The sequence below is a fragment of the Osmerus eperlanus genome, chromosome 25 (assembly GCF_963692335.1).
Source record: "Osmerus eperlanus chromosome 25, fOsmEpe2.1, whole genome shotgun sequence".
In the NCBI taxonomy this organism is placed as follows: domain Eukaryota; kingdom Metazoa; phylum Chordata; class Actinopteri; order Osmeriformes; family Osmeridae; genus Osmerus; species Osmerus eperlanus.
In genome coordinates this window covers 4,562,821-4,585,031 of record NC_085042.1, presented here as the reverse complement: position 1 = coordinate 4,585,031, position 22,211 = coordinate 4,562,821, and the positions used below count along the sequence as shown (strand labels likewise).

Genomic DNA, 22,211 nt, shown 5'->3' with positions numbered 1-22,211 from the left:
CTCAGAACACTGTCAGTAATTGTGATGAACAATTATTATTATTTTTTTTAATTGCTTTTATTTACTTTGTTTTGTGAGAGTATGAGTTTATTCTGACTGGGTGAAAAGAAATCAGTTTTTGTTCTCTGGCATGCATTAACTTAAAATTGAAATGTGTACATACCGTTTTATAATTACAATCGGAATATGTTTTGAAGATGAAGAAAATTCTTAATAAACTGGAGATATTATTCTCTACTACTCTGTAAATGTTTCATATTGTTTCTGTGAGGTTTGGGCTTGCTTGTTCATTTGTGTCTGGACTGAACTAGTTGAAACTAGCTCTGCATACTTAAGGAAATCGTTCTGAGTTTTAATGCATGAATGGTATTTTAACACTTTAAAACGATATGCACTTTGTATATGCACTGTGTATGTTGCTTTGGATAAAAGCGTCTGCTAAATTAATAAAATATGTAGGAATGCACTTTTATAACATTTCTGTTTTTGAATGTAATGCCAAGGAATGTGAAAACGGTAACGGTATGTTCCATATTTATGAGGAATGTTCCCGAAAGTAGACAAATGAAGCCTGCGTGAGTATCACCGCTGAAATCTGGGCCATATCGGTTTCTGATTGGGAGATTCGCCAGAGGACATGGGTGAACCAACGCTTTAACAGGGAAGTGAAATTTGAAGCAGAGGAAGGCAGCGGTGTGTCAAAGTCTGTCTTGAGTAATCCTAAACTGCTTTTTAACAACACTGATTACGTCTGTGGGAATTTCTCCATCCAGTCCAACCCTGCCTAATCAACACGGGGAAACGTCAGGAAATTCTAAAATTCCCGTCCTAGATTAACAGATCAAAAGGGTTGGCCACAACATTTTCCAACATTGGTATAATAACTATACATTAAAGATATGCATGTGGATTAAAAAAATATTTTTCTGGAAATAATTATGAGGAAAGTCAACAAGGAATAACAGTTCAACTAGATCAGATAGTTTGTGCAACACCAACACCTCACGGCGGTCAATATATTGACTGCTTTCCATATTAATATGACTGATCTAAAAGAAAGTGGAACTGTTCACAAACAACCACATTTCAACAATCATTTGACATGACAAAAACACGTCATTAAAACTGTCCAATACCAGGACTGCTGGCAGATGGATTTTTATCACTAACATCTCAAACTAAACAGCGTCCATATGCATTCATGTAACATGCTCCTTGAAAAAATGTCCACTGGTTTGTAGCAGTCACAACTGGACCCAACCAATTGTAACTTTCCAGACTTTAAACTTCCGTGACACTTAGAGAGCACAGGACGTGATGCGGTGTGAGATGATGAGCCATTGGAATTTTTTTTATCTTAAAACCCGCAACATTTTGAGATGGCCTTAATTAGTACATTTGTCAAGTGTATGAATGCGTAGAACACACATACTCGAGTCATTTTGGTAAACTGTTCAGCTTTGATATAATAATCTTCTGGAATTTATACAATACATATATACGTTTGTGTTTAACCCTTGTGTTCTCCTCGGGTCGTTCTGACCCATCAGTCATTGTGACCCACCGTCGTATTGCGACAACTTTACCGCATACAAAAACAAAGTGAAGCATTTTCTTTTAACCGTCGGGCTGTCTCAGACCCCCCACATTGCGAAGGTTAAAAGAAAAGTATTTTTATTTGGTTTTGTATTGGGTAAAATTGGGTAAACACAATGATGGTTCGTTATGAACCTTTGGGTCATGTGACCCGAAGGCAGCACGAGGGTTAAAGATTAGTATGAAAGCTGATCATAAGCACAAGTTGTAGTTTTGTTTTATGAATTTTTGATTATAATAAAATAAATTTTCTATACATAATATGTATATCTTTCTAGTCATTTAGTCATTTAGCAGACACTCTTATCCAGAGCGACCGATTATTCAGATGAACAATCTGACTTGTCCAATAATTTTGAGTTTTTGTAGACCAAGAAGAGAAGCATTTTATGATCACACAGTGTTCCACATAATACTGTGATTCAACAGCACAGAGAAAGTGTCATACAGTTTAACACTTGTTAAACTGGTTTACCTTCTTAGCCAACTCCATAATAACCACAAAAACCAATGTGCGTGTTACAACAAAAAGTTGATCAAACAGAAGCTTCCACTCTTGTGTGTCCGGTGTGTCATCACTCATACCACAAACCGTGTCTGGTGTGGCTGTGATGGTGAGAGAGATCCATCCCACTTCCTCTGCAGGGAAATCCCAGACAAGCAGACAGTGGGTATATAAACCTGCATGTCCGCACCTGTACTCATCAACCAACTGCTTCAAGGACAACTTGGAAGAGAACACAGCAAAGAAAACCTATTGACTACCATTTATAGAGTATAATCTCTCACAGGTAAATATCCTTTCTGTATATTTTTCAATTACTGCTACATTAATGTAGTATGTCTTTTAGAGAATGGGGTTTTGACAGTTAATCTTGAATTATTGTTGAGTTATATCCAGATTATGTGAATGGTGTTACAGAAATGAGTTAGATAAATACATAACAACTATTTTAAATTCAATGTTTATCTGTTGCAGATCTAACTTTAAACACAACATGGAGTTTCTAATGAATCAGTGTCCAACAATGGTGAGTACCGTAGCAGGCCAACCACAACCACAAAGCCACAGATGTACAAAACAAGTAAAACAAATAGTGTCATTAAAAACATCAAGTAAAAAAAAAGGTTCTCCTCCAAACCTTGTTCACAGACAACATCTGAGAGTCACACCTGGAGCTCGAAGATGCCCCATGGCGTGGGCCTGGAGATCTCCCATCATCCCCTCTCCATGAAGCGGGTGGCGAACCTCATCATCGCTCTGGAGCGTCTGAGGGACCACCAGAGGACCATGAGCCCTGGGTTCAGAGATGAAGACCTGCTCAGCATGATGCTGGAGAGCGTGGTGGAAGGTAAGGCAATCAGGATGCATCAGACTAGCGTCGAAAGAGCCATATTAGGCTTTTTCTTGTGTTAGTATATTGAACCATGAGTATTTTAAAACGTGTTGGGAATGGTCGGAAAAGTATCTTGGGATTTCCAACAGTATGCTGCGGTTTGCACTGCCCTGTTTTCATAGGCATCTCCTCTTGGCTGCTAGTGATCGAACAAAGTCGTTTACAATAGATAACCCATAAGCAACACCTTGACTGAATCTTTCCCAAGCAAGATGGAACCGAGAAACGCTCACAGATCACTAAACGTAGTTGCTCTTAACCCTTGTAGAAAAAATGGTGCTTCATACGGAGGAGGCCCACCAGGGTGAGGAAGGCGCCAGAATAAGTGGTTTCAGAAAGCTGGGTGAGGAGGAAAGCGCCCGGATAAGTGGTTTCGAAAAAGGCCAGGGGGTGGAGTGCAGTGTGGTGGACTGTGACAAGAAGCACTGGGTCCTGATGGCCATGGAGCTGCAAGCTGTGAGGCTGCAGAATGGCAATGACCACCGCAAAGGTGAGAATCTCAACCAATTATATCAATCAATCAATGTATTATTTATAGAGCACTATTAAAAACAACAGTCGTTGACCAATTTGCTGTACAAAAACATGGGATGTCATCCAGTACAGACAGGCACAAAACAAACATGAAACAAACATGAAACAAAGACAGACAATAGACATGTCCTCATCAACATCAAATCACAGTTCAATGGCATGGTCAATGCTAAATGTATGTTGAGGTTTGGTGGGTGATACATGTAAAAACTAATTTCCCCCTGGTTTTCTCCACAGTGCGTCTGAACCTGTCTACCTACAGGCCTCCCTCATCTAGTCTGGCGGGAGCCAGACCTGTGACCCTAGCCATCAAGGGCACTCAACTCTACCTGTCCTGCTCCAAAAACTTAGGAAAACCCACCCTGGGGTTGGAGGTATAAGCAACATTTTAACTGAACACAATTCCATAAGTTTAAGAGCAACATTTTATAATGGTGAGGTCGGCATTCTCATCATTGACATTGTTCGTCACAATTAAGATGAAATTCACTCAGAGGTGAATGAAAAGTGTGACTTGACATTTAGTGAAATTGACCACTACCCTTGTTCCCTTAGGAGGTGAAGGGCGACTTAACGAGGATCCCTACGGACAGCGACAACGTGCGCTTCCTCTTTTACCGACGGGATACGGGCGTGGACAGCAGCACGCTCATGTCTGCCCTATACACCGGTTGGTATATCAGCACCGGAGTCCAGGATGGTGTGGATCGGCAGGTGGATATGTGCGAGTTGCCACCCAAGCAGCGTTGCACCAACTTTACCGTCACGAACTAAAGACAACAGTCAAGACTGTCACAGTGTTAGAAATAAAACATTGTATATTTCGTAGGGATTATGTATGTACTAAGTACAGGAAGTTTGCACGAGTGTATTGACTTTACAGTCAAAGTTCACTCGACTTTTAATTTATCATTCTGGAACGTTTTCTGTTTGCTTCCATCATCACGGTCTTGTAATTTATTGATGCGCCATCATTACCTTAATGATGTTGCAAACCTACTAAATGAAATGTTGCTGATTGTAGAAAAACATAATTTAATTCCATCTATAATAAGGTTATATATTTTATTTATTGATTTATTTATGTATTATTTACACCTATTTATCATTGTAAGTAATTGGTCATTTGCACTGATAACGAATGTCCCTTGCTGTTGTATAACAATGCAGTTATTCTGAAATAAATAGACCATTCTAATAATCCTTATTTAAGAGTCTGGCAGTTGATATCCCGTCAAACATCACATAAAAGGGCGCTGATTTGTTAAGAATACTGTTAAAGATCCTGTAAAGTAATGAGATGATTAGGTAGATGAGTAGATTTTGTGAATAGACACGCTCATGGAAAGCTTCGGATAAACTCCAACAGCCGCCTCTGCACTGACCATTTCACAGCGGACAGTTTTAACATGGACCAGAGACAGACGGGGTTCACCAACACACGGCTTCTCTTGCAGCGCGGAGCCGTACCGAGCATCGCCCCTCCGGCCGTTCATCCTCCGGTCGCACCTGGACCATCCACCGCCGCCAGCAGTTCGTCACTCAGTTCTGTGTGCTTGTTATAATTATACTAGATAACTTTTCCAGAGGTATCTCTGCTATGAGTTAGTGCAAACCGCTAAATTGATATTAGGCTACTCGGTGTAGAATGATGGTATTTTGGTGAAATGGTAGCTAATGTGTTAGAAGTAGCCTAGTAGTTGGAGAGCTCACTGTCTGCTGTCTCTCGTGTCCATTTTTACTGTTACAGCTCAAGGGAACATTTCATTTATATGCATATGTATGTTTCACTCCTTGAACAAATAAATACTAATTCTATACGGTTTTGTTCGGCTTGACATAGCGTCCATTATCTGGGTCAGAGGTAGGCACTAGGCAGCGAGGGGCGTAGCTTCAGCTCCTTCAGGCGACACGCCCCCCCAGTCTCAAGGAGAGAAGACTGCTGATTTTTTCACGATTTCAAAGCCTAATTTAACATACTTGTCGGTGTTATTTTTTCATTCGAATTTGGATGGGTAGTTAATAACACATTATTCTGTGATGTGGATAACTTAAAACTCGTTTCCAGGTCCACTTTACAGGATCTTTAAGATAGCTAGAGCTATAATTGTAGGCCTAAAGAAGTCTCGTCTACAAATGACGAAGGCTAAAATGAACCAACCCAGAACCCGCCCTCTTCTTCGCTACACATCCAATCAAACAGCATTGATGTGTTGGGTTTAAAAAAAATAATTCAAACGGTCCAATGGAATACGAAGGTCTGCCTTGTCCAAAAGAAGCCAATCAAACCCGGGTGTTTTGAAAATACCACTGCGGATGATAAGTTGTAACTGGACCGAACTTATCTAAACGCACTAAAAGAACATTTGAATAATAATAATAAGGGGGTTTTATAGTAATCAGTCATGGACGAAGGGGAAACCGTTTCCAAACCCGATAGAAAAGGTATGAAATTCCGTGTACAGGTGCTGCCGCTAGCGTAGTGTAGTTGTTGACTAGCTAGACTAGCTAGCTAGCTAATAAACAGTTGGAAACTCTACAGTACTGTAGCTTATCTAGTTGCTAATTGTGCTGTGAGATAGTTAGCTAGCTAGGCTAACAATAATATCCGTCTCAAAATACTGTTGACTGTACAGTGGTTTACTAGGCTAGAGCTAGCTAGATAACAAACTATGAGTTGGTGCTACTGTATCTGAAAGATTGTTGAGAGATGTATTCAACTGTAACGTTAGCATCAGAAGTTAGCTTGCCAGAGTAGCTAGTCTAATAAACAACAACAGTTGTAAAGGCAAATTCGCCATTCTAGCTCGCATGCCAGCTAACCTAACGCTATTCCCGTAGCCGATGTTGGCTGTGGGAAGAATTCAGATGGAATGGTTGCTGAAAAGCTATCATATAAATCACGGCAACCTTTCTTTCCAGAGTTACGCAAGCAGAAGTTGATGGAATATTTGGCTGCAAAGGGAAAACTTAAACCCATCAATCCAAAGTAAGAAACCCAGTTACCGAAACTGAAGTTATGCCCTTAGGTCATTGGCGAAAGTCTGCTATCAATTTTGGACACACACATACAATTATATGACATTTTCTCAAGAGCAATCCCTGAGGGGGACACCAAAGTTACTGCTGTAACACATAGCCTACATTGTAATATGTTAAATGTATATAATTAATATTATTTAAATGTTCGTATGTTTACAGTGATTTCTTGGGGGGACAAATCATATTTTTCGCGGAAATCCCCCCGCCTTGGGTACCAGTAGAACAATCGTGGCCTACTGTGTTGTCACATGTTAACCCTTGTGTTTTCTTCGGGTCATTCTGACCCATCAGTCATTGTGACCCACCGTCGTATTGCGACAGATTTACCGCATACAAAGACAAAGTGAAGCCTTTTCTTTTAACCGTTGGGCTGTCTCAGACCCCCCACATTGCGAAGGTTAAAAGAAAATTATTTTAATTTGTTTTTGTATTGGGTAAAATTGGGTAAACACAACGATGGTTCGTTATGAACCTTTGGGTCATGTGACCCGAAGGCAGCACGAGGGTTAAGTACATTTTTTTCCTTTCCTCAGACCCTATCTACGCGATGTTGCTCATGTGAAAAAATCGTCCACGTCTGTTGTGACGGTATATGTAAGTATAGCATCTGTTTCAGAGTTTCTCAGTTTCAGGGAGGGGTAGTATCACAATCCATTAATCTAATATGGAGACATGAAATTAAATGCAAACGTATATGCATTGTTATGCCATGCACAGTCGCAACTCTTCAAAATGGCTAATAACATTTTGAGAATATGTTGAAGACTCAAAAGGGCTTTTGGAAAACTCCCATGTTGCACTCCCAAGAGCAGAATGCATTGTGTATTACACTGGACGTAAGAACAGAAGCCAATGTAATGCCATGTGATTGTTCATAGTCCATTTTTGATTCTGCATCAACAGACGTACACAGGGAAAGAGAACCAGGGTCCAAATGCTCTGAAAGTGAAGAAGGAAGGAGGGAAGGTTCCGCCTTTAAGTGGCAAGGCTGGTTCTCAAGCCACCGGCGTGCCACGTCGCAGCACCACACAGAAAGCCACAATAACAAACAACAACAATAAACAAGAGGCCAATAAAGCCACTCGCACACAGACATTCACCACAGCCTCCTTAACTGCACGAATCAATGCCCTCAAATCCATCACACAGTCAGTTGGCCCAAGGCGACCTGCAGACCAAAAGCAGGCCCCAAATGGAAAGAAAACCACTGCTGTGATCAGGCCACACACACAAGCAGCCAGCCAGCCCAGAGCGCAGTTAAATCAATCTGTAGCAGTCTTGGCTCACCCCAGCCAAGAACAACCCCTAGCAAAAGTAAAATCAAAAAAATCTCATCTAACTAGTGGAATGCAACCTAGCACTCTCCTCAGTGCATGCACACGGCCAAGCACTGCTAACAGTACGAGAATGAGCATTGGTACGGTGGTAAAGACCAAAACAGGTCTCAATCCCACAGTTATTCAGCCCAGGAACACTAATCCACAAGCTTCTGGCTCTGTTCCAAATGCATCCACCAGTACCAGGGTCCCCAGTAGAGCCCACTCAGACAGTTCCTCATCTGCCGCCATCTCCCAGGAGGCATCTGTGATGCAGAGGAAAGCACTTCCTGTCAGGGCTGTAGACCAGAGTGTTGATGGGAAGGAACATCCGAGTCACGTTTTTCGCAGGGCGGAGTCCAGATCCGTCACAGCTAGACCTCCTCAACTAGGGTGGCAGAGACCCCCAGTTACTGCTTCTAGGACCACTCAGCGGACCACTGTGCGGCCCAACACAGCTCCAGGGAAACCTGGAGGGAGGGTGCACCCCAACACAGCTCCAGTGAAACCTGGAGGGAGGGTGCGGTCCAACACAGCTCCAGAGAAACCTGGAGGGAGGGTGCACCCCAACACAGCTCCAGAGAAACCTGGATGGAGGGTGCGGCCCAACACAGCTCCAGAGAAACCTGGAGGGAGGGTGCACCCCAACACAGCTCCAGAGAAACCTGGAGGGAGGTTGCAGCCCAACACAGCTCCAGGGAGGCCTGGAGGGAGGGTGCTGGAGACTCGCTCCACCAGACCACCAATACTTCCTGTTCAGAAGACGAAAAGGGTTCTACATCTGGGAGCGAGGGTTCCAGCTGAGGCAGGAAGCACTGCCTCCAAGAAGCCTGCCCGTCCAGTGTCAACCGGGAGTAACCAATGGCAGGCGACGGCATTGAGCCGGGCGATGCAGGCGGCTGTGGCCGAGCGCGTCCAGAAAGACAGCGTCCCGTCGGCTGACAGGCAGAACGCGGGTTCTGAAACGGCCCGCTCCAAGGCCATTCCGTGCAAGAGAGACACAGCGGCTGGTGCCAGGGTGCCGGTGATGCCGCAGACCGTGCCGCGAGCTGCCAGGCCCGCCAGCCAGGGGTGGTGGCCGGGGGGCGTGAAGACGCCGGTCGGGCAGGGTAGAGCCGCGCCCCAGACGGAGGGCAAGAAGAACGTGACAGCGGCTCAGGAGGACAGAATGTGAGTCAGAACATGCTTTCTTGATAGAATTTTTTTTAAATATAGATAGTTATATATAGATGCACTGTATTTGGAAATATGGGTGTAAAGATATTTTATTTTTCTATCATTTATAGAATAAATTGATCATTAATAAAAATGTTGGTTGCATTGGTGTCAACATTAACTACCTTCTATGTGCAAAATACTTAGAATCACCCCAATAATAAAATAGTCCCTTATCCGTAGTATTCCTACTAATATGTTTACATGGCTCATGAAACCTAATATCCCCCTAATATTCCTGTTTACATGCAGCCGTTTGTACTCCAAATACCCAGTGGGTTTGTGTGCAGTGCATAGATCTGACTGTAAACAGGCAAGAGAGCGTGGGTCACGTCTTGATTGGAAAATGCTACATCCGGAATATGGCTTAATTCAGAATACAATGCTGTACAAATATTAACAGAAAATGCTGTTTACTTGCCTGTTAAAATGTAGAATATTATCATATTTTGGAATTGGTGGAATATTAGCGTGCATGCAAACATACTCATTGCTCCGGCCTACTATGTTTATTAACCCTGACTACTTTGAATAACGGGGCAACATACATTTGTGATCCTACACTGCACAGCCCTTGTTATTCGACCACAATCTATCACAAACCCTCAGTTCAGTTGGATATGCTAGTTTGATCTGGTGTTTTCCTGCTTGGCTGGAACCCCTTGTGGGCGTTTCCCCCTGGTGACGGTGTTCTCTTGCAGGAGGAGGCTCCAGGAGTGGCGAGAGGCCCGGGGCATCTCCTACAAGCGCCCCCCCATGCCTGTGAAGCCCCGCCCCAGACGCACTACGGGCCCACCCCAGCCCTACTGGGCCTGCATGGAGCAGGAGGAGGAGACCCAGGCCCTGGTCCACGCTGTGGACCGCTCCCTGGACGACTGCATCACACTCCTGCTGGAGGTACGGATGGCTGCTTGGCCCATGTGCCACTCTCCAGTCAAAATGTTTCTATTTTATAAGATTTTTTTAATACATTTTTATTCTTAGATTAGTTCTACTGACCCACAACATAGCTGAACTCCTATTGGATGAAGTAATGTTTGTTTGTATAATGGGCTGGTAAACAGTCACCAGACATTGCGATTATTTCTGTTGAAATGAACACATAATTTAAATATCACTGACTTTGATGTAAAAAAAAAAAAAAAAAAATTATGATGAAATAAGGAAAAAAAAAATCATACAGCATTTTGTTGATGCACATGACCAGTGCAGGGGCTTTTAAGGCTGCTGTAGATGGGATTCATGCCGCAGATCAGGATGGTTTATGATCCTTGAGATGTAGTGATATAGTGTGCGTCTTCTACTACATCAGGGGATGTAAGCTTTAAGCCAAAGCCTTTTATAGACCAGGCTCGACATAACTCATTGACGTGTGTGTGTGTGTGTGTGTGTGGGGGGGGGGGGGGGGGGGTTGATGTCTTCTGGGAAGCCATTAGGACATCTTTGACATCATTTCCCGTTCAGGGATCGACAATAACGATGGCCCGGGGCCTGTAAAAAGGAACGCCGGGACAGTTAAACTAGCAACTCACTGGCCCGATCGGGCCACTGCAAATTATTGATTGAAAAAAAATTCGCACTGTAAAAGTTAACATCCTTCATATGTTTTGCTAAACGCATAAATAAGAAAGAAGCAATTTTTTTTATGGAACGAAGATGCACTGTGTAGTCTGTCGTATGTTCCCGTCTAAAGCAGACAAAAATGGATTACACAGGCACCGACAATTTTCGAAAACAATCCCTGACCAGCCATGCTAGCAGACAGCACCTGGTTTGCGTGACAGCTACGCGGATGGTTGACAATCCATCTTCCAGGCCGTTGACGATGCTGGTTAAATGTAGATGCCCATCGTGTTATTGCACGACTTATAACAACCGCATATCACGTAATTAAGACGGGCCAGCCGTTCACCTCGTTCCACCAGGCTAATGGTGTCGACTTGGGTACTTAGTATCATACTGATGAAATGCTATGGAAGCTTTTATATATTAGCATTGAGGGACCAGAGGTTTCAGTTTCAGCCAGACAGAGTTGTGCAGAGATGGCTGTCAGCAGGGAAGAGAGCACGTCATGTTTGAGGTTAAAAGTCAATTGTTTTGCTGACTATTACCTTTTTATTTTTTATCACTAGAAATATGATTTCATTTTTGTTCTTTTTATATCCAGGATGTGTTTAATAAATGGTTAAACATGTTAACAGAATAACACAACTTAAGTCTTTGGATTTGTTGTAACAATGATAAATTACAACTTTTGGAGGGGGGCAGTAAAAATTGTCTTGGGGCCAGTAAGTTTCAAACCCACTGGCCCGGTGGGGCCAGTGCCAAAAAATGTTAATGTTGAGCCCTGCCGTTGCGTTCGTCGTGGGTCTTCTGTGTTTTGAAGCCTCATAGAAGACCTGTTCACTCTAGTGCTGCAGTCTCACACTGCTCCAGTATGAAACCCTTGGCTGGTTGCCCTGCGTCACTTTTAGCCTATGGTTTGGGTTACATATCTTCCACAACCCATATTTATAAAACAGATGACAAAAACATATGATAAATGTAGATTCAATTCAACAAACTGAAGTAAATGAAAGATTGGTTGAGTAAAAACAGTGCCAGCTAGCATTTGTTTATGATACTTGCAATGTCATTAGTCAAACATTTGAATGAATGTTTGACTAGTTGAATGTGATGAATGGTGGTTTGAAGAATGACTTTGCTCTGGACTCACCAACCAGGCAAAACCTAAAATTAAACCCCTTTAATCGTCTGAATTTGATTTTTGAGTTGCTGCATCAGATTTCTTGGTTTTGTTTTTTTGTTTTCGTCATTTGCAGCCAAGTAGATACGGTAAATGTATATCTGGACACATGCTGTTTCCGTCTTGTCGTCTTTTAGAAACACTTCCAAGAATTCCCATGGTCCTTGAAATAAACGTTTACCGACAGCCTGTGTGTGTGTGTCCTGTGTGTATGTCCTGTGTGTATGTCCTGTGTGTGTGTCCTGTGTGTATGTCCTGTGTGTGTGTGTGTTCTACAGGGTTGCCCTGTCTCCCAGGTCCAGGGTGTCTTATCCCGGCTGCCAGCAGTGGCCCAGAAGTTTGCCAAGTTCTGGATCTGTCAGGCTCGCCTGATGGAGCGCGAGGGGCGCCTGGACGTCCTGCCCATGTTTGAGGAGGCCGTGAGAGTGGTGCTCGAGGTCAACCTCTCTCTCACCTCTCTCTCCCCTCTCCGTGTCATGTCACTCCTTCTCTCTCATTCCTTTCCATGTGTCACTCTGCCACTCCTACGTCCCTGCCACTCCTACATCCTGCCTTCTATCTCACCTGTTACACCTGTTAGATGTGGCCCGAGAGGCAAAATAGTTTCCCCCCACTCCCCATTCTGTGTTTCTCTTATCATCCGATCAATGCAGGCATGCAGGGCTTCATGTTTATGCCTTTTCGAAACTGAGGTGCATTTTCAGAGAGCCTCTCCTCCTCAAGAGTTCTATTGTCCTGGCGTCTCTTCCCTTTCAACAACAAAAACCTGATCAACAAACGTTTTATTGCTCAAGGTCATCAAGTTATCGCAGCTGTTATTAGTTAACGGCGGCATCTGTCTTTCCAGACAACACTTACAAAACAGTCGACGACAAGCGTGTCGTGAGCCGTCTGGGCTTACTTGGTACCATTTCTGGGAATGTCCAGACATGTTGTCTGGGCTTACTTGGTACCATTTCTGGGAATGTCCAGACATGTTGTCTGGGCTTACTTGGTACCATTTCTGGGAATGTCCAGACATGTTGTCTGGGCTTACTTGGTACCATTTCTGGGAATGTCCAGACATGTTGTCTGGGCTTACTTTGTACAATTTTTGGGAATGTCCAGACATGTTGTCTGGCTGGCGCACTGACGTCCTGACCTCGCTGTGCCTTCTCTCCCCCAGCCCGTGGACGAGCTGCGCGCTGTGGTGTTCGACATCCTGAGGAAGAAGGACAACGTCCAAGGTGACTGTCCAGCCCACCTGGGCCTTCCTACAGATGGAACCCCCCAAACGTGATGCTTCAACTCTGTCCTTGGACGGACAGGTCCTGATGTCTGTGTAGAAGTCACTGTGGGGTTTGACGGAGAACCAGTAGGGAGTTGTGTGTTTTCGGGAGTGAACGTTTTCTTTTCTGTAGCAGACGCTTTAGTCCAAAGCGATACACAAATGGTGCATATGGAAATGCAGCAAAAGGTCAAGAGTCAAAAGGGCCTCATTTAGACTGTATTTCAGAGGTCAGGTACGGTCACAAAGTGTGGACGTGCCTTGTTGCCAGACCCATGCAACTCCTGATGGATCTAAAGAAGTATGACCAACGCCATCTTCTGTCAGTTTTTCTTAACCTTGTTGTGAGTGATGTCAATCTACTCATATGTCAAGTTCTGGCAACACTTTCAAATTCAAGGTGTTGCTCATAGGTTTCAATCATCTGCTTTACACAGGAATTAATGTATACATTGTAGTAAGATACCTGGGAGACACTTTGTCCTGGGCTTGACTAAGAATTCTCCGTTGCAATACGATATATGTTTCCAAACAGGAAATTCAAGACTACATTCTTTGTGCAGAAGTCATCAGATCTGCTGCTTGGCATCACGTCGGCTTGATATTGTGGTTTTTTTTCTTTCCAATCTTTCCCAGCTCCCCCCCCTGAGAGGGGTGTGGAGGACGCCGGGACCCCGGGGCAGGAACTCAGCCCCTCCAAGAGCCCTGTGGACCCCATCAGCACCCCCAAACCAGTCAAAGCCCTGATCCACGGAGACCAGGGAAGCTCCTCAGTGGTCAAGTACAAGATTACTGCCACTCCAGGGTACGTAGGGCGCTCTCCTTTGCCAGTTGGCAAAAATGGCCTAAGGCCCTCCCCCCCAACTGTTGTTCAAGGGTTGGGCTCTCACCACAACTATATAAGGCTGTTGCCCTGTCGACTGACCGTGTTCTCTGCTGGTTTGTCTGCAGTGGCTTCCGCAGCCAACAGAGGGAGCCGGCGCGCGTCAACGGCCATGAGCTCCGCTTCTTCACGCCCGTGCGGCGCTCAGTGAGGATCGAGAGGTCTTCACTACGCTACCCAGCAGCCCTTCAGGACCACGACCTCTGTGTGACCTCCTACCAAGACTTGGTGGTCAAGGAGGAGAAGGAAAGAATGGGGGAGGGGGAGGAGGGTGAAGGTGATGGCAGCTCCCCTCAGATGACCCCCACCGTGTATGTCTACAGGGAGAACGACGCCCTGCGAGATCAGGTTCACATGCAGCTCGTCTATGAAGAAGACTGATAGGGGGTGGGGAGGGTTCCTCTTCTCTGTGTGAGGATTTGTGATTTGAAAACTGTATATCCGACCATCTGACCATAATCTGTCTTTGTGGCAAAATATGAATTTGTACGATTATTTTCTTCTTCGTAAGAACATGTCATTGCAAACACCGTTTATCAACTGGATAAGGCCTGTTAAAAGAAAAGAAAAATGGTGTTATGTACATTAAATGTTGTTTTGATGTGTAATTCTAGTTGTTTCTATAGTTACTAGGCTACTATAGTTAATGCCATCCTAAATCTGTCTTGTTTAGATGGAATTGTGGCGCGGGGGTGTGCCGATTTACTATGAGGAGTGGGGTCTAACTTGCTTTCGAGTAGGCCAATAACTTTCATTGAATCTAATTGGGTGTGCTCACGCCTTCGGCGAGCACAACCATTGTTCTCTCACATTATATATAATTATTATTCTCTTTGCCCCCCTAAGGATCCGTCAATATTTACGTTTACGCATTTAGCAGACGCTTTTATCCAAAGCGACTTCCAAGAGAGAGCTTTACAAAAGAGCATAGGTATCTGATCATAACGAGATAGCCCCAAACATTGCAAGCAGCCAAAACATGAAGCATACTTTGTGAAAAAACAAATAAGTGCCAAAGGGAAGAACCATAAGAGCATGCAGTTAAACAAGTTACAATTAAACAACATGAAACTCAAAAAGTGCAAGAGTGCACCTGTAGAAAAACAATCAACAGTAAAATAGTTCACAGCGACTACAATAATTTCAAACCGTTACAACTAACCAACAAGAGCAACAAGTCTCTCAATAAGAGTCATTGTGATCCTGGAGGAAACTAACATCAGGTCCAGACAAGCATACCTAAGTGCCGTTGTACTCCCGGAACAAGTGCGTCTTGAGCAACTTGAATTTGCTTGCACAGACAAGCAAATTCCTTGTTTGTGCAAACTTTCATGGCGAATAAATCCCATTCTGATTCTGATTGAGCCTTTTCTTGAAGGTGGGGAGAAAGTCAGTGTCCCTGATGGAGGTGGGGAGTTGATTCCACCATTGGGGGGCCAGAGAGGAGAAGAGCTTGTGTTGGGACCGGATGCTCCTGAGCGGTGGGGCCACCAGACGGTTGTCAGAAGAAGACCGTAGGTGGCGGGGGGGGGGTTCTGAATCCTCTGGAGAGGGCGGGTTGCGCATGCTGGGAGACCGGCGAGCAGCGAGTTGCAGTAGTCCAACTTTTATTTCCAATCTTTCCCAGCTCCCCCCCCTGAGAGGGGTGTGGAGGACGCTGTGACCCCGGGGCAGGAACTCAGCCCCTCCAAGAGCCCTGTGGACCCCATCAGCATCCCCAAACCAGTCAAAGCCCTGATCCACGGAGACCAGGGAAGCTCCTCAGTGGTCAAGTACAAGATTACTGCCACTCCAGGGTACGTAGGGCGCTCTCCTTTGCCAGTTGGCAAAAATGGTCTAAGCCCCTCCCCCCCCAACTGTTGTTCAAGGGTTGGGCTCTCAACTATATTAGGCTGTTGTCCTGTCGAGTGACCGTGTTCTCTGCTGGTTTGTCTGCAGTGGCTTCCGCAGCCAACAGAGGGAGCCGGCACGCGTCAACGGCCATGAGCTCCGCTTCTTTACGTCACAACGTCAGCACACGTTAGCAATGACGCATGGATACGACGTGCATAGATGTGCTAGGCTGGATAGACTGTACGGCACGACCTGTGTACTATTGAGGACTAAAAGTGCCAAAATGAATTAAATAAATACACCATTAAATAATTACTTAAATGTGTCATTAATTAATTAAAATATTAATTAAATACATAAATGTGTTCTTAAATGTGTCATGAATTCATTAAAATACCAATATGTTTTATGTAAAATACATATATAATTATCAATAATATTATATAATTAGTCCATTTACACACGCTAAACAGCCCCCAACACAGTGGTGAAAATCTGCTATCAATTTTGGGGGGGACAGTTATATGACATTTTCTAGAGAGCAATTCCTGAGGGGGACACCAAAATTACTGCTGTAACATTGTATTATGTTAAATGTATATTATTAAAATGTACTTATGTTTACAGTGATTTATTGGGGGGGACAAATCCTATTCTTCTCAGGATGGGGGGGTCGTGCCCCCCCTGATTTCCACCTATGCCCCAACAACGTCGTTAGAACAGCTTTCAAAGGGGGTTTGGCTTGTTTCATAATAAACGGACCCATCTGCAACCGACGCAAGCAAGCACGTAGGGTCCGTTTACAATTTCCTTTACAATGGTAAAGGAAATTGTAAACGGACCTAGTTTGGTTGTGTGGGTTGGCTTGCTAAAAGGGTGGAGCCACGGGATGTATGAAATTGTTCTGCAACAGCAAACAGTTGCGACAGACATCAAAGTACCTGGAGAAGATAACCAACAGGGCGAAGAACCATGGCTCAACAGAAGTAAGTAGCAGCCAAGTACATTTTAAAGCACACTAAGAGAAAGTAGGCTAATCTTTAGGCTACTCTCCTTTTATAGTCGAGATTATTAACCATCCATGAAATGCTGTCACTTATTATGTGTCTGATTGCAGACTAGCTTTTATGTGTTGATAAATTTAAAATGTACTGTCATACAAGGCATGATTGAAGCGTAGGCATAATTCAGGTATGTGTTGAAACTTGTAAATTATGCACTATAGAACATATTTTTTCTAGTGTTCCTTTATACAGAAAAGGCATTGCCTGTATAACCTATCAACTTTTCAATGCATTCGTATAGGTATTCCGTATAGGTATTCCACTTCTGGTTAGATGCTAAACTGAATTTCGTTGCCTCAGTACTGTACTCTGTGCAATGACAATAAAGTTGAATCGAATCTAATAGGTAAATGTTTAATCTCTATAGATTTTAAGGTAATTATTAATTTACGTATCGATATCGTGTGTTTTATAATTGCTCTTTCGTTTCTGCAATCATATTTCATTGCACATTTTACGTAAAAAATGCATTGATTGTTGTGAATAAATTGTCATGTCGGTCTTGCAATACGAAGTCAGAGTGCTTTATTCTAAACTAATTTAAGGCAGAGCGCCGAATCTCTTGGTAGGCTAATTCTTTTCTCTTAACAGATGGTACATATCTTCTACTGTTTCATCCCACATGATATCGATAATATTGTATACGTTTTAAATGTCTAATGAACGTATTAGTCTATAAAAAGTAGGGTATTTTACAAGAGTACAAAAGTAAGTGCTTTGTTTTTGCAGTTCAAAGCCATTGGAAAGAGTGCAAATAGACCTGAAGCAAATGCACCTGGAGGCCAAACAAGGGAGGTTTGCTGAGGTCAGACCAGGGAGGTTTGCTGACGTCAAAGGTCCAAGCATATTCTTCAAACAAGTCCAAGTGGCCGACACTCTCAAGAAAGGTAATGAGGATGATGTATGCTTTTAAAGTGTTCCTTTAAATTCAAAAATGCCGTTGACATTCTTAAACATTCTATATGTTTTCCAGTGACCGTCCACACAAAAACGATGGGTACCTCTGTCCAGATGGCCTTCTCTTTCCTACATAAAAACAGAACGTATTTTCTCGCTGTGGAGGGCAACACTGTTAAGGTAAAAAAAAAATAGCCTACCACCAACATAATCCACTACATGATTATGATGATCATTTTGATAGGCTATTATGCAAATTCTTGAATGCTATATATAATTTTTCTAAATTGTTATCAAAATGTTGGTCAATGCCAGCTGTAATCTCTCACAGGAAGCTGAGAATGTGAATAATTCCCTATAAGTAAAAACGAAAAGCGTCCTTAATAGCCTACTTTACGACTGACAAACCAGTAGAACCAGAGGCAGCGTGTAGGCCTATCGTCTTCTGATCAGACTTCTTGTTGTGCTGCCTCCTAGTTGAAGGAGAAGGAAACGATCCCCCCAGAATGCTTCCTGCAGTGGAAGTCAAAGAGAGAGAAGTGGGGCATCCTGGAGTCCATGGCTCAGCGCAACAACTTCCTGTACATTCAGGATGACAAGGTCACCATCAGCAGCACAGTGTCTACAGACCACTGCCTCTTCAGATTGTCCTCTTTAAACCGCAGACAGTCCTGTCAGGTTTAGTGCCAGACCTTTGGTGGTTCTGAGATGCCCTAATTTGAATTAGGAGAAACTGTGATGACTCGTAAGTCATCACAATATTGCACACATGTGGACAATGTCTTTTTTTTTTTAAGCACAAATCATGATTCCACAAATCCACTGTGAACCCACTGTGAATGTCTGTGAAGGGTGGGAAGACAAGGTAGGCTACACTTGCATACATATAGGCTACAGGACCGTGATGTTAGCACAGTGCAACTGACTGTTCATAGGTAGCCTTTTTTTGAAAGAAAAACAAAAAAGCAGCAACAAAAAAGCTAAATTAAAACAGTAAGTTACAGTAGACTTGATATTTTATGCCAAAATGGAGTTTACTTTCTCAATGAACAACTACTACTACAATTTGTATCCATCATGTGCACTAAGGCTTGTTACTTTCAAACTGTGGGCCAATTACATATTTTAAGAGTATTGCTTCCCTCTGGTCATGAGAAGTACTGCAGGTAAACTTGAAACTATTACTGTTTTGTACCAAGATACTGTCAACAATCAAACTCGCTAAAAAGATGTTTAAATTGGAAAGTACATTTTAGTATCTGTTCCTCTGGTTAAAAAGGCCTTGTAATATAATTGTTGGCTGGGAATCTACTGTATCTGTTGGTTGGTTCACAAAAATTGCATGCATGTAGTTGGTCGTAGCTTTTGAGAATTTGCGCTTGTTTTAAACTAATGCAAGCTATCAGACATGACAGTGAAATGTAAATTCCATTAACCAAACAGATATTTATTTTATAGTGAAATGTTTTTATTATAAAATGTTAACTGTGGCTGTGAGTGTTTCTATCAGTTTGTCTTGTCTTATTGACAGCTACAGTATAGCTATGTTCTTTATCTTACAGTTTTTTTCAACTGCTTACACACAAAATCCTTCTCACACAATTTCTGAAACCTGACACTCAAACACCAGAACCACAAATCAAATCTGCAAAACCATACGCACATTTTTGGCCTTTGACTCCGTTTTCAATTTCATAAAACACTTTTTGCAAAACACCACTCCACGTAACACACACAATTCTAACAGGAAGCAATCTTGATTTCCTTTTTCAAACACAACCATTCAAAATGCCACACTAAATTATCAGTGCCTCAGACAAATCCTCACATCTGCAAACACTCATTGCTTTACTCAACACAAACCAATCATTGCTTTAGAATAGGCCTATAAATAGCCTAATTTGAGTTGATTTACAGTGGTAGATATAATTTGAACCTTTACTGTAGAAATGATAACAGATATGTAACAATCTACTGTAATGTTCACATGTTTCTAATGTACACATAATAGCTGTTTTGGCACAACACGCGGTATACTATACACAAACATATGTTAGCACCCATGCATCCATTGACCGCAGTGCACTGCATGATTGGTCACAGTCTGGTGGATTACTGTATCATACTGTGCAACAGTACAGTGACTGTAAGAAGACATTCTGACAATATTGTAGAAAATAGTATATTACTGTATGCTACAGTTTATGGCTCACACACACAGACCATTCTGTAATCACCTTTTTCAAAATTAAGTTTGGTTTCTGTCCTACTACACTCTTTCTTTCGTACTGTGTAATACTGTATTCACAACCACAAATGCTTACAGTAAAAAAGTTTGGTTTGAATCTTGTTTTCGTGTTTACCATGATTTTTTCAACATCTCTGCCATTTACTTTCAATCTTGTACAGAAATGTACATAGGAGCTCATGAAAGGAGAGTTTTAGTTTTTGAATAACTGTATATGATATATCCAAAAATGTAATATTATGGCAAAGGTGTTTGCAACGTAAGACAAATGTTTGCTTTTGAAACGTGTTTGATATTTTGAATGCAGTGCTTCATTTTGCAAGAGATGCGAGGCATTTTGCATTTTGTGTGTGCAATTCTTGGATTTGTCTGTAAAGTTTTGAAAAAAAGAGGAAAAGTAAAAAGAAAAGGTGTAAGCAGTTGAAAGAAAACTGTAAATGCGATTGGTGTGAGTCTAAGAGAAAGGGGCGGGGATTAGGTGCTGTTCATGTGAGTGGACATTGGATAGAAATTCATCTGATCATGCCCTTCATTTATGCGTGGGATTAGGGTGTGTGTGTGTGTGTGTGTGTGTGTGTTAACACATCTGTGCACTCAAACGTACAGTGCACATATGCAGACATATCGGCTCTGCTGTGCACTTTCTCAGCACATAGTAACACTGGCCAAATATAGCTCAGAAGATCCCCCATTCAATAACCTTTGGTTTCACCCCTCTCAAGCAAGGAGACAAACACAGGATTTATTTTCCTCCTCACCAACCTGTCCTCGCCCTCCTCTCTACCTCACCCTCCTCTCTACCTCACCCTCCTCTCTACCTCACCCTCCTCTCTTCTTCCACCTCCGCACCCTCCTTCCTGCTAACTCTTCTCCCCCTAGCCTGTCTCTCCATTTCTCATTCTCATACACCTCTCCATCTCTACCTAATATATCTGTGTATTGATTCTTCCTCTTTCTCCCTTTTCCTCTGCACCCTCTGAGAGTAGTTTGGGACCTTTTCAGCATCCAGTGTTGATTGGTAGGCTTGTTGCCATGGGCAGTGGGCAGTTTAACCCTTGTGTTATCTTCGGGTCATTCTGACCCATCAGTCATTGTGACCCACTGTCGTATTGCGACAAATTTACCTCATACAAAAACAAAGTGAAGCATTTTCTTTTAACTGTCGGGCTGTCTCAGACCCCCCACATTGCAATGGTTAAAAGAAAATTATTTGTATTTGTTTTTGTATTGGGTGAAATTGGGTAAACACAACGATGGTTCGTTGTGAACCTTTGGGTCATGTGACCCGAAGGCAGCACGAGGGTTAAAGGGGGCTGAATAGGAATATCCGGCATGTGAGTGAATGAGAGAGACAGAGAAATAAGCGATTCCTCGCTGGTTAATGGTATCATATTTACTTTGTTGTTCATTGTTCGACAATCCTCTACCGAGGAATATTTGTTGAAAGTGTGACTGAGAGATGATTTACTCTGCTCACTGGGAGTGGAATGTCCTCTTGGTTTATGGGGTGTGCACTGATAATGAGAAGACTGTTTTCCTGGTGACCTGAATCGTTCCTTAGCTGCAGCGTAAACAAAGGGATACACTCAGTCGGGTTGGTGCTGTGTCATGTCCCTAACCCTTTCCAGTCACGGGGAGCTACGACGACAAAACCAAGTTGAATTGAGAGCACACAATGTGTGTCCCTGCATCGTACTCGGCTCTCTGCTTGTCTTCAAGCCGCGGTGTTCAGCCTGACAGTGTCAGACTCCTGTTCTTCCACACTGACAACACAGTTAGTGTGCAGCCCTGATGACAAGACAACATGCATGGATCATGGTGTGTTATGGATTTGTGTGTCTGTGTGTGCGTCACAGGTCACCTGTGAAGCCACCTTAATGCTACTCTTCTCAAACGACCCTGACTCCCCCCCCACACACGCACCCTTCCTGTCCACTCCCCTGGGCCGGGTTTCCGGTGTGACAGTGGATTATCTCAGCACCAGTCCGGTGTGACTTGGAACCCGCTCAAAATAATCCCTTCTATCACTGGCAGGATGCCCAGTGTGGCATTAGATGCCCTTGAGCTGTCCTCTCTCGTTTTTTTCCCCTCTCACTCACTCTCTCACTATTTGTCACACACCACTGAGAGGTCATTGGTGGGTTGCCTGTCATGGGGTAAAGGGAGGGGGGGG

At 43.2% G+C, this 22,211-nt stretch overlaps 2 protein-coding genes across 2 annotated transcripts; both read left to right on the top strand.

Moving 5' to 3' along the window:
- The first annotated feature begins 2,237 nt into the window (after window positions 1–2,237).
- LOC134012105 (interleukin-1 beta-like) lies at window positions 2,238–4,734 on the top strand. Its single transcript, XM_062451757.1, has 6 exons — window positions 2,238–2,387; window positions 2,576–2,627; window positions 2,750–2,948; window positions 3,262–3,483; window positions 3,765–3,901; window positions 4,083–4,734. Exons 2-6 carry the CDS (start codon window positions 2,595–2,597, stop codon window positions 4,299–4,301), a joined length of 810 nt encoding a protein of 269 aa, XP_062307741.1. The 5' UTR covers window positions 2,238–2,387; window positions 2,576–2,594; the 3' UTR covers window positions 4,302–4,734.
- Window positions 4,735–5,778: 1,044 nt separating this feature from the next.
- Window positions 5,779–14,604, top strand: ckap2l (cytoskeleton associated protein 2-like). Its single transcript, XM_062451692.1, has 9 exons — window positions 5,779–5,972; window positions 6,450–6,516; window positions 7,103–7,163; window positions 7,473–9,055; window positions 9,802–9,997; window positions 12,125–12,283; window positions 13,012–13,072; window positions 13,750–13,918; window positions 14,065–14,604. The coding sequence occupies exons 1-9, from the start codon at window positions 5,933–5,935 to the stop codon at window positions 14,375–14,377; spliced, it is 2,649 nt and encodes an 882-aa protein (XP_062307676.1). The 5' UTR covers window positions 5,779–5,932; the 3' UTR covers window positions 14,378–14,604.
- The last annotated feature ends 7,607 nt before the right edge of the window (window positions 14,605–22,211 follow it).